The 13,188-nt window shown below is 40.1% G+C and overlaps 2 protein-coding genes across 2 annotated transcripts; both read left to right on the top strand.

The window, feature by feature from the left end:
* Positions 1-1,500: 1,500 nt before the first annotated feature.
* LOC136440174 (protein sll1483-like) lies at positions 1,501-6,375 on the top strand. Its single transcript, XM_066436049.1, has 6 exons — positions 1,501-1,742; positions 2,202-2,299; positions 4,573-4,695; positions 4,935-5,124; positions 5,598-5,813; positions 6,174-6,375. Exons 1-6 carry the CDS (start codon positions 1,592-1,594, stop codon positions 6,296-6,298), a joined length of 903 nt encoding a protein of 300 aa, XP_066292146.1. The 5' UTR covers positions 1,501-1,591; the 3' UTR covers positions 6,299-6,375.
* A 1,179-nt stretch (positions 6,376-7,554) lies between these two features.
* On the top strand, positions 7,555-12,826 carry LOC136440173 (transforming growth factor-beta-induced protein ig-h3-like). The gene is made up of 6 exons (XM_066436048.1): positions 7,555-7,784; positions 7,997-8,094; positions 10,080-10,202; positions 11,157-11,346; positions 11,782-11,997; positions 12,291-12,826. The coding sequence occupies exons 1-6, from the start codon at positions 7,631-7,633 to the stop codon at positions 12,413-12,415; spliced, it is 906 nt and encodes a 301-aa protein (XP_066292145.1). The 5' UTR covers positions 7,555-7,630; the 3' UTR covers positions 12,416-12,826.
* The last annotated feature ends 362 nt before the right edge of the window (positions 12,827-13,188 follow it).

Below are 13,188 nucleotides of genomic sequence, written 5' to 3' on the forward strand. Positions count from 1 at the left end.
TACTGTGTATTCAGTAACTTACTCAACATTCCTAAACAATAGATTTTATGCTGAAAGTAATTGGTTACATCAGTTTTTACGTGCCCAGAGGATGCCATCCATGTGATTAAATCGGTATGGCCTTAAGCAAAAACAGGTTTGTGAGTATTTTTACATTAAATACGCATACGGCATGAGAACACATTATTTATGAATGTACATTCATAATAATGTGATTAATATGTGCTTTGTATTCTTCTCACGCTCACAATTACTTGACATTAAAAAGATAAAGATTTATTTATAAACTATTTATTTTTGATACCAATCAACTAAATTTAGAATTGAGATCATGCTTCGTGTCAAATTAATCTAACGACTGGTGCACCTGGTTCAATTATCAAACAATTAATGTTCCGCAAAATGATTAGCATTCAAACGGTTAAAAAATGATTTTGCGATATGAATATGACAACATAGCCATCTTATGATATATCCGAAATCATATCGAATATAGAAAATCAACTGTTATAGGAACAAGGTAAGAAAGTGTGTTGTTGAACAATGTTATTATTTTTTTCGTACGTAGCTAAGATTACTGGATATTTCATGCTTGATATGTTGACTTCGTAACTAGATCGATAAGTATGACAGGGCCGAGATTGCAACCTCACTAGCAGGTTTGAGAGTGAGAGGGGGCTTTACAAGACGGATATTAGCAGTAGCGGGCGCTGGTAATCTTACATATGAGCGTAACGACACAATGCTGCCACGCCCCCTTTCTCAAAGAAACAATTTCACTAGCAGCATAGCGATCTGTGAGACGTCGGCGTGGCGTAACGTTTAGAGCCTTGAACTCGGAATCAATAGGTCCCGAGTTCGATACTCACTAGGCCCCGACGTTGTGCCCTTGGGAAAGGCACTTTACATTACCTTCCCGGACGGTGGAGTGACGCCCACCGAGCCTATTTGGCTAATCTGTTAAACTGTGTGCCAAAAAACACACTGCGGATTTGGTTGCCGATGTGCCAACATCTAGCACATTTGCCACTGAGAACCGTTAATTTTTTATAGCGATCTGTCGACATAGACTCCGATCAGGGTGTTGGCAATGTGTTAGGGTGGTCTCCCATTTATAGATTATGAGCTTTAAGCCAATCCATTGATCTAAATGATATGAATCTAGATTTTGCCAGATTACAATCTTTAACCTGATTAATACATGATACACGCACAAATTGAGAGAGAAAGATAGATAGAAAGAGAGATAGACAAAGAGAGACGTTTAAACACCGATTAAGGCCCTTTCATAAACAAAGAAGCACGTGCTTTCCTTATGCAACGTTGCTTTTCTTATGCAACGTTGTCTTTCTTAGGCAACAGGTCAAAGGTCGTGTACCTAGAAGTTACCTAACGTTGGCTCAAGTTACATAACACGGTTGATCACATGAGGAAGCACATGATCTTTCGACCAATCAAATTCCTCGCCGTAAATTCCTTTACCTAGCAACGAAGGGCATATATAACAAAGACTCACTTCCATGATAATTCAGTCCACTCTTCAAGTTAGTACTAGATTTTACAAGTTTGTTCAAGGTGTAAGAGACTAAACATGAAGTTCGTAGTTGCTGTGTTCTGCTTCGCCTTTGCGGCAAGTGCACACGCCAAAACGGTTGTAGACGTGCTGCAAGACCTCGGGACGGAAAAGACGCTGATAGCGCTGGTACAGCAAGCCGGTCTGGTGTCCGCTCTGGAAGGCAAAGGTATAGTTAAGTTGCATTTTTTTTACTGTTCTGTTCGTGATATATAGGTATTTAAATGTGTTGCGAATATCTAAAGTGCTGTTATGAATATCTTTTGAGTCCTACTTTTACTTCGCTTTTTGACAGGCAAGGACAACGTTGCACTGGACTCAAGTGTTTCATAACTTATATTATCAGTGCCACGTACATATACCCATTTTTACACCTTTGTGGAGTGAGGAAAGTCGTGTTAAGTGCCTTTCCCAAGGACACTATATCGGTGGCGTCAGGGGGATTCGAAATCGGGGCCCCTTGGTTCTGGGCCGAACACCCTGCCATTACGCCACACGTCCATTCATTATGTAAATCTCAAATGTAAGTTTGGGAAGCAAATGTGTGTTAACAAATGTTACATTTTGCTTGCATTTCTCTATTTTGAAAGAAAGTTTCTAAACTGTATTCTATGTCGTTCTTTTATAGGTCCTTTCACGGTGTTTGCGCCGTCGGACGCTGCGTTTGCTGCCCTGCCCAAAGAACTGGTGAAGACCCTGGAATCCAACAAAACTCTGTTGACACAGGTAGGGTAAAAAAAAAAAAATAGGTCACTTACTTTGCAAAACCTACGTCTACCGTCCAGCAACAATATGGTATCGACGAATGCAGATAGCAACGACAGTCTAAGCCCCCCTCTCACTGGACCCGCGGCACGCTGGCGGCGTCACTGCGTCCTAAACTGGATTTATGTTAACCTTGACTTTATAATGGGAGCATCATTCAAAACGTACAAATATGACCAAAAAGACAGCAAAACACACAAAGCTTAATAAGATTCTGTTTTTGTCGATGAAATTCGTTGAGTGCTTTGTCAATTCCATCGGCCGCAGCGACGCCGCCAGCGTGCCGCGGGTCTTGTGAGAGGGGGGCTTTACAAAACGGATATTAGCAGTAGCGGGTGCTGGTAATCTTACGTGTGAGCGTAACGACTCTATGCTGCCACGCCTCCTTTCTCAAAGAAACAATTACTACTGCAAGCAGTACAACAATGCCAGACAGACCTGAACCCAAAGGAACAGTGACATCGTTAGCAAGTGCTTCAGAATTCCACATTGGGTTTGGCTTGAAAACAGAACTTCTCGAAAGTAATGCACCTATTTTAATGTTAAGTCATCAGTTACATAGTGTTGTGTGTTAAGCACACACAATTGTACAAATGAAGAACACACGCGATTGTAATAAGCGTGTTGCAAACTGACCTATTTAATAGTGGCCTTTGCTCTGATGTGCAGGTGGTGATCTTTCCCTCGTAGCTTCTGAATTTTACACTACCGCATCTTCTTACTAACCGGCAGAAAACAATTGACGACACCATTTCTTTACCCTGGGTTCCAGACTGTTTATCGGGCCTTTTAGCCGGTTCCTTCTAGCCGGTACCTTGTAGTCAGTTCCTTCGGCGGCACAGAGACCCCAGCCCGCAGAACCCTAATTAGCGCACCGGGGGATTTCTAGCCAGGGAGTTGACCGGTCTTACCAACACACCCACGGGCTCAACTCCCCGGAGCGTTGATTAAGAACGGGCGGGCTGACTGTTCTTGGGCCAGCGAAGGAAATCGCTAGCGACCCGGTACTAGTCTGGCGCCCAGGGTACATTTCTTTAAGTCTTGTCAAGGTTCTCTTCTTGAAGTATATCGCGTACGTGTGTACTTAACATTGCCACTGGAAGATGGTTATTACTATATATAACTTTGTAGCAGAAGTTTCTCAATTAAAGCGTTGTAAACAAACCTCTTCTGAACTATAGTTCTGATGCGCACTTGGTGACCTTTTAATTCTACTGACTACGCACTGCGTAGGCGTCATGTCGTTAACAATTAGATAGAATTTCCTGTTGTTTCATGATCAAAGGTGGATAAGTGGCGGGCAGAAATGTCTTGAATCTTGTTTTTCAGAGACGTTCGTAGAAAAACGTCATTTGTCGAAGGAAATTTGCCACTCCCCTGAACAAGAGAAAAACAGGAAAAGGAACATAAGCCACGGATCCAAAACAATAAGTAAAGGTGGAAATAGAAATGGACTACTTCGCAAATATAAGTAATATCAAAATAATAGTAATAACAGCCTCATTGGCAAATAAATATAACAAAATCAGTATCAACCAAAGATAACAACATATTCATATTAAACAGAACTAATGTTGACAAATGAATATGAAAAGTCCATATCAACAAATTATGAGAACATAAATAACAAAAAGAACTAATAGTGACTGATCAGTGGCGAATACAAATGGCAACAAAAACAATATCAACCAAAGATAACAGTTATTAGTCTAGGATTTGATCAAAATGTCAAGAAATTCTAGACAATGTCAGTACAGAAGACAAAAAAACAAATCTGAACAAGATGTTTGAAGTTTTTCCGAAATGAAATGCACTATTTGCTTTCTCCGCCATACTCTCAGTCTGCGTATAAATCAAGGTAGTCGTCTTATATACTGTTCTTGATTGTTGTCTTCATATGGTTTCAATGTGTGTTCCAAAGACACGCAACAATTCACGTTTGACTGGAAAACGTCGGCTGTCGTAACTCTTTGGTTGTAACTCAAGAACTTTGTATTTCAGTCATTTACAGATATGAAGAAATTTGATTTGATTTGACTTATTAGGCTGTATAAAATGACATACAGCCATTGCTGCTCAACTAGCCGGAGGCTATCATACAGGGCTAACCATGGTATAACCACGGTAACATACAATATGCAATAAGAACGGTAGCACTTACAGCGGTAGCTTTTACCTGGGTTATGCGAATTTATGTGGGTTATAAAAAGTATTGTTCTCTTTGTCTGTCTTAGGTTTTAGAGTTCCACGTAGCTCCTGGCAAGGCGCTGTCCACCGACCTGAAAAACAATCTCCTGGTGCCATCTCTGTCAGGACCCAAGATCAGGATCAACATCTACGATGCTAGCGAGCCAACTGTAAGCAGGAGTACTATATCAAAGATCGACTTTCTAAGGTTTATGTCGTGATCTGTTCATCACCCAATGCATGTCATAAAAACAAGTTCATGATATGAGTTATATTGAATGTCTGTCACCTGTGATAAGATTGCGATGGAAATGAAATGTTGTTCACAGACCTAAAAGTAAAAAAAAGATAACAATTAATATGCAAAATATAGCATTTGTATGAAAACTGGGACCTTCTGTAATTCCAGGTCATCACGGCAGAGGGTGCTCCTGTGACAAACCCAGACAAGACTGCTGACAATGGCGTTGTGCACGTCATCAGCCAGGTCATGTACCCCCTCCCAATGGGAACAGTCGTGGACATAGCTGTCGGCAATAAAGACTTCTCTACCCTGGTCACTGCCGTCTCCAAGGCGGGTCTAGTCGCAACTCTGTCTGGTAAGATACTAAGATAATAGTAAAGTCTAATTAAATCTTCACTTTTGCATTTTTGACCTTCAACGATGATTGGAATCTAGCTGTAAGGTCAACATCACTAGACGAAATTGCTTTGAAATGTCCTTCTTTTATCAATTTTAAATGGTTGATATTGTTATATAACCATCCTGTTTTCTATTCCTTCCTTTGTCATATCCCATCTCTATTTACAAAGCCCACGTATCACTTTTACGAGTTTTAAGTACCAAATTCTGGTCTGTTTTACCATTGGGTCGATGGGTGCCGCCATCTTGTCCTGTGGCCTCAAGGGTCGGCCATCTTGGAACCGTCAGCTGACCCATTTCGACCAATCGTAGAATGAATAGTTGCTTGTGACCTTAAGAGTCGGCCATTTTGGAACAATTAGCTGACTAATTCCAACCAATCGTAAAATGACTACAAGTAATTGAACGTGTTCTGCGCTCTCATTGTAGGTGCTGGACCTTTTACTGTGTTCGCGCCCACCAACGAGGCCTTTGCCAAGCTGCCAGCCGGAGTTCTGGACGGTCTGCTGAAGAACGTGACTGCTCTGACTAACGTCTTGACCTACCACGTCCTCCCCGGCGCCTTTTACGAAGCCGGGCTGCGCAACGGTGACATGCTGAAAACTGTTCAAGGGATGGACGTGACTATCATGATGTCAAATGATGGCGAGTTAGCTTTTTCAAGAAAATGTCTAAAAATATCCTCATAATGCTTAGGCATCCTTTTATAACTTTTACGTGCATGAGCATAACTCTCTAGACATTCTAAAAATTTTCGTCTTTTTATTATGTTCTTATCATCTCTATGGTTAACTTACGACGAATTTAATTTTTCTTTTCATTATTTCTATGCTTAGTTACTTACATTTTTTAAATTATTTCTATGCTTAACTTACCACTCATTTCTCTTTGTATGTTTTTTTTCTTGCTCAGTCAAATGTTGTTCTTGCTTCGTTTTTGTATGTGTCTGTTCTATATTTCTTGATGGTTTTGATATTAATTTTCCTTTATTATTATTTTTTCCAGGTACCATGGTGAATGACGCCACCATCGCAGCTCAGGTCTCTGGAACCAACGGTGTCATCCAGGTTATTGACACCGTCCTCATCCCCCCATCCATGCACTATGAGTTAATCTACAACGAGAATTAAACCGTTTTGCTACTGCTATGAACAAATTAGTTAAGTCTATGCCTTTTGTTTTTACTTCTGTAAATAAACGTTTTAAACGTCAGACTAAATAACTTGTGTGGTTGTCTTTGGTCTTGTGTGAAGTCTACATTATGTGTATGTGTGGCAGAGAGAGGGAAAGAGAGAGAGAGAGAGAGAGAAAGAAAGAAAGAAAGAGAGAGAAAGAAAGAAAGAAAGAGAGAAAGAAAGAAAGAGAGAAAGAGATAGATAGAGAGAATATCTCTTTATTGAGATTTAGCACATTTGTGGAGGGATAATAACATAATAGGTGACTAATTACCTTGTCGGGATTTGTTTGTATTGCATACTAACACATGTAACACACCAGGTTTGTACTGAACAGCACAGACTGTATACTAGTATCTGGATAGATCTATTTGATCCACTCACACCGAGATTGTCTCCTACTCTTTCGATAAGTGTGCTCTCCTCAAACATGGGACCTCCGGCTTTACGTCCCATCGAAGAGGACGTCACTAATCGAAGCTAGGTACTCATTTTCACCTAAGAGAGGAAATATATGTAAAGTGCACAACACTGAGGTCTGCCAGGCAGGGATTCGAACCGATGACTCTTATATTCTAAATGCACAACCCGAAACACCAAAATAATTCCTATTCCTTTGCAGCCCATTTATTCCATATTTGGATAGCATTTCGGACGTGTTGTAATCCTGCATACAAAGTGCATAGTGTTTTGGGAATTGCAGAAAGAGCTTTTTTTTCTTCTAGACACACTGACACACACACACACGAACAGTAACACAGACAGACAGACGTACGGAGATAATGACAACATCTGATACACGCGCGCACACACACACGACCACACAGACACACGCATGCACAGAGAGTGAGGAAAAGAGAGAGAGACACGAAAACGGAGTCACAGAGAGAAGAGAGAGAGAGAAAGAGAGAGAGACAGAAGAGAGAGAAAGAAAGAGAGAGAGAGAAAGAGAGAGAGAAATATATCATGAGAACCGTACATACACAAAAGCACGTGCTTTTCGTATGACCATCAGGCGTCAGGTCAAAGGTCGTGTACCTAGAAGTTACCTAATAGTTGTCTGAGACTTACCTAATATTGGCTCGAGTTCCATAACACGGTTGATCACATGAGGAAGCACATGTTTATCACCCGAGGAAGCACATGATCTTTCGACCAATCAAACTCCTCGTAAATTCCTTTATCTAGCATCGAAGATAATATAACAAGGACTTCCATGATAATTTAGTCCACTCTTCAAATTCTCTCTAGATTTTGCTGGTTCGTTAACATTGTAAGAGTCTAAACATGAAGTTTGCAGTTGTTGCTGTGTTTTGCTTCGCCTTTGCGGCAAGTGCCCACGCCGACACGGTGGTAGACGTTCTTCAAAAGCTCGGGACGGAAAAGACGCTGATATCTTTGGTACAGACGGCCGGTCTAGTGTCTGCTCTGGAAGGCAAAGGTATAGTTAAGTTGGATTTTTTGACTGCTCTGTTCGTGATACACAGACATTTAAATGTGTTGCAAATATCTAAAGTGCTTCAAAGTAGACAACGTTGTTATGAATATATTTTCAGTTTTTTTAGTTAATGTAGTCTGGTAGTCAAGTGAGTGTTAACAAGTGTTGCATTTCTCTAAATATCTTGCCTCATATCATATGTCGTTCTTGTCTAGGCCCATTCACGGTATTTGCGCCGTCAGACGCTGCGTTTGCTGCCCTGCCCCCAGAACTAGTGAAGACCCTGGAATCCAACAAAACTCTCTTGACACAGGTAGGGTAAAAAAAATAGGTCAATTATATAACTCAGCCACCTTTAGCCTCTCTTTTTTTATGATCTACATGGTTGTGCATTGTTCAAACACAAATATTTAAATAACACATATACCATCGTCAAAAATGGTAAAAGAAAGATTATTGAAAAAGAAAGTGCAGGAGGGCTTAATACATTGATATTTGGACAAAGCGTGGTAGTAAATTGTACGTGTACCGTTCGTCAAGATGGCATCGACAAATGCAAACAGCAACGACCGTACGTTTACGAGATGGATATCAGCAGTAGCGGGCACAGGTAATCGTATGTACTAATGACACTTCACTGTCACGCCCCCTTTCTCAAAGAAAAGATTACGACCGCAAACATTGCTGCAATGCTATACAGAACTGAACCCAAACTGAACTAACGAACAGTGATATTCTTAACAAGTCACGTACTTAATAACTTAAGACTGGGTCATTGTTTTAAAACAGAGCTGTTGAAAACTAATTCACCTACTGTTAATGTGTATCTACCGGTTATATAGTGTTGTCTGAGTGTTAAGCACAAATAAAGAAAACACGTGCCTGTCATAAGCGTCTTGCCAACTGACCTATTTACTGACCTTTGCTCTGATGTCCACGTGGCGATCTCTAAATTCTCTTGTAGCTTCTAAATCTTACCTGCCTCTTTTTCCTTACCGGCAGAAAACACTTGATTTTCCAATTTTCCCATTTCTATAAGTGTTGTCGAGCTAGGTTCTCTTCATGAAGTCTATTGCCCGCGTATGTACTTCATATAACCATTGTTAGATGGTTATATATACCTTTGTAGAGGTGTCTTGTGACTTGTAAATTATCCTCTTCAGTATGAGCTAGGATTCTAATGAGCACTTATGGTCCAGGAGGAGATACCTGAAAAAAACTGGTCTCGTAGCACATCATTGTAAGGTATGTTGTTCTATGGTCCAGGTGGTACATCATGGTTCTAGGGCTCTTTATGCAAATGAGACAGATATGCCATGGATTGAAAAGAAAACAGCATAACTGGTATAATACTTGTCCAAATGACGTCAAAATTTGTGAAAGTCACAAGCAGCTGAGAGTGTTCATTTTCTGACCAATGCCATGTCTCTATGGCAACCAATGCTAAGGAAAAGATATTCCTATAGCAACGGAAAGGTTTATATCTATAGAGCCTTATTAGCGACCTTTTCGTTCTACCGACCATGACATTACGTAGGCGTCTTGTCGTTAACAAATAGATATCACTTCTATGATCAAAGACCACTCGGTAACGAGCAGAAATCACTTGTTTTCAGTTCTCTCCACAAGACACACAATGCATCCGATTATAATCTTCATGAAAAAACAAATGTCGAATAATTTTGAAAGATTAAAAAGAATCGTTGTCAATAAACTGATGTTCTGATGTCCCCATAGCGACCTTTTTGTTGTACATTTTAGATACACTACGGAGGTGTTATAACGTTTCCAGTAGTAACCAGAGTATACATTTTAATGAGCTATTCAAGCCGCGGGCTGCGGAAATTTGTGTAGCCTTGGTGAAAAGTGACCCAGAAAAAATGACATAAAACGTGAAAACAGGGGTTTCGTCACATCACAATCCTACGTGCACATACTCGTCTGAATTCAATGCGAGTCAGAAACCTTTGTATCTAGACAACTTCATGTCGCGACTAAGATATCAATGTGTGTCAAGCCTTTTTGAAATAGAATATATTAGCTCCTTTCTCCGCCATACACTGTCAATTCGCATCCATTAGTATAGTAAATTGAATTAGTTGGGTTTTATAATGTTTTTGATTGTTGTTCCCATGGTTTCAATGTGTGTCCCAAAGACACGCAACAGTTACCGTTATGGTGACCGGGAAACGTTGGCTGTTGTTACTGTTTGGTTGTGAATCAAGAACTTTGTCTTTCAGGTTTTTCTTTTTACCAATCTGATGAAATTATTCACGGATGGTCTTTTTTCTGTCTTAGGTTTTAGAGTTCCACGTAGCTCCAGGCAAGGCACTGTCCACTGATCTGAAGAACAATCTCCTGGTGCCGTCTCTGGGAGGATCAAAGATAAGAGTCAACATCTACGACACAAGCGAGCCAATTGTAAGCTGTAGTAGAATATCACAGATCAATATATTAAGATTTATGTCTTTAGCTTATCACCTGATAGATATCATAATATGTGTTTTAATCAATTTTCCTTACCTTTGTGATTAAAGAAGGAAAAAATATTTACAGAGTTAAGAAGAGTTCGGAGACCTCATATCTTCATGAATAATTCTGTTTATGCAAATGACTTATACATTTACATAATATATGCTTGGTCATAAACACCTTTATCTAACTTACACATGTTGCAATATTGGCAGTCCTATAATTTTCCATACAATTAGATGAATTATGGCATTTTTGCATTAATGATGCAAATTAGGAATTCATTTGCATAACTGGTATCTGTTGATGCTCCACTTGTCATAAACTACATGTTACATGCATTTGAGTCTTAAAATGGAAAACACTGCAAATATAGATTTGCACTTCATTGTGTATATCTCTATCTAAGCTACCTGCATACTGAAATTCATGGAAATACGTCGTTCCTTTGCTCAGTTAGTCTCCTTAGAAGATTTTTACAATAACGTCCCTGCAGTTCCAGAGCAAGCTGCTAGTGGGCCTAAACCTACACCACTTTTTTATTACATCACAAGCTATCTGCCACCTAAAAATAAAGACCATAGCACGTCCAAGTCAAAAGATACAAAAATGGAAGTTTTGCTGCAGTACCAAGGTCACATACCAGGGGGTCCAAAATTGACCTTGAATTTCGGCTTCACAACACCCGCCCACATACCAAATATTATCGTAATCCATCAAGAGGCTCTTGAGTTATGCTGACAAGAGTAGTCCGGAAACACGCACAAACAGACAAACAGACACACACAGACACATGCACCCAAAACTATATCTCCATTTTTCATGGAGATAAAAATCAGAAAACAGCAAACGACAAACAAAATGACGCAGCAGTACAAAAACTGAGACTATCTGTCATTCCAGGTCATCACGGCAGAGGGCGCTCCTGTGACAAACCCAGACAATACTGCTGACAATGGCGTTGTGCACGTTATCAGCCAGGTCATGTACCCCCTCCCAACGGGAACAGTCGTGGACATAGCTGTCGGCAATAAAGACTTCTCTACCCTGGTCACCGCCGTCACCACCGCTGGTCTAGTCCCAACACTATCAGGTCAGAGATCTTTTAATTTCGTTAGATATTTTTCAATGCTGTTTCATCAACCCTCAACGATAATGGGAATCTAGTTATAAGGTCAACATCACTAGACATGATTGCATGAATTTTCCTTCTTTTCCCACTCTTAAATGTAATGGTTGATATTATCATTAACCTTCCTGCTTTCCATTCTTTCCTTTTGCCATCTTAATTACCTATCTAAAGCAGCCAAGTGTCAATTCTACAGGTGTCATGTAGCTAGAAATCTATTCTGTTTTTAGATTACCCATGATGAGTCAATGGGCGCCGCCATCTTGTCCTTTGACGTTTAGGACTGGCCATCTTGGAACTGTCAGCTGACTCATCTCGACCAATCGTAGAATGACTAGTTACTTTGTTTGTTTATTGCACTTTGATAATCATACATTATATAATGCGCCCTCCTTGTAGGTGATGGACCATTCACTGTGTTCGCTCCCACCAACGAGGCCTTTGCCAAGCTGCCAGCCGGAGTTCTGGACGGTCTGCTGAAGAACGTGACTGCTCTAACTAACGTCCTGACCTACCATGTCGTGGCCGGCGCCTATTACGAAGCCGGGCTCCGCAACGGGGACTTGCTGAAGACTGTTCAAGGCATGGACGTGACTATCAAGACGTCAAATGATGGTGAGTTGGATTTTTTCAAGAAAATGTCCACAAATACCTTCAGTGAGACATCATTTTCAAATCTTACGTTCTTGGTCATAAACTTTCAAGAACATCAGAAAACATAATGTTCAGCTCTCTTTTTACTGATATTGGGAGACTATTGCTTTCTTATATTGAGAGTCTTAGTATCTTTTGTTCCGGCACATGTTGTTGTGTCGAGTCTTGTTTTGATTTTTGTCTGTTCTCTCTCTATCCATATTTGTTAAATGTTCCTGACATTTTTGTTTCCTTTATTCATAATTCTTTTGCAGCACCTACCATGGTGAATGACGCCACAATCGCCACCCAGGTCTCTGGAACCAACGGTGTCATCCAGGTTATTGACACTGTCCTCATCCCCCCATCCATGCACTATGAGTTAATCTACAACAATTAGAAGTAATTTAAAACCCGAGAGTTAACATTGCTACTGATAACTCTGTGCGAATGAATTAGTTAAGTCTATGTCTTTTACATTTTTTTCTACTTCAATAAACGTTTCAAACGTCTGGCTAGATAACTTGTGAGGTGTTTTTTTTTTCTTTTGTAAAGTTACTAAGCAGTTTGCCGTCTATGTGTATGGCATTAAATGAGGTTAACCTATGCTTGATTTATTCGAAGAAAGACACATTTCATTAGAAATGTCTCAGACGAAAAGGTGGAAATTCATGATCGCATTGCGTTAATTGCAACATAAAGACATTTTATTCGTTTATTAGTTTATTGATATTTAGCACAATAATGCGGGAATCGGCGATTAAAATTCATCTAATACCTTTTAGATAGTAATAAAAGAAATTAGAAAATGTGTGCTCTTGTCCTTGTTTCCTTGATACTTAATAATGAATGACATTGTTAGCATGGTTGGCCAAATTGAAACGTGTCCGAACGAAGTAGGTGACAAGCTACCAAACACTGAAACACTGGGGGAGGGGGGCGTAACAGGTCACTGTGGTATTTGAAGGTCATTTTATAGCCTGCAAATATACTTATCATAAACATGAAAAAGCAGGTGCTTTTAGCACACTTTTTGCTCATAGGCCCATACAAACAGGTTAAAGTTTGAGTATTCATAAGTACGCAGTATTCACCTTCACAACAGGGTTGGGTACAAGTATGTAGGGCAACCCAAAATCGTCCTGTAGGTTGATCAAAGTCCACTCTCACTTA

The sequence above is a fragment of the Branchiostoma lanceolatum genome, chromosome 8, assembly GCF_035083965.1.
Source record: "Branchiostoma lanceolatum isolate klBraLanc5 chromosome 8, klBraLanc5.hap2, whole genome shotgun sequence".
NCBI lineage: Eukaryota > Metazoa > Chordata > Leptocardii > Amphioxiformes > Branchiostomatidae > Branchiostoma > Branchiostoma lanceolatum.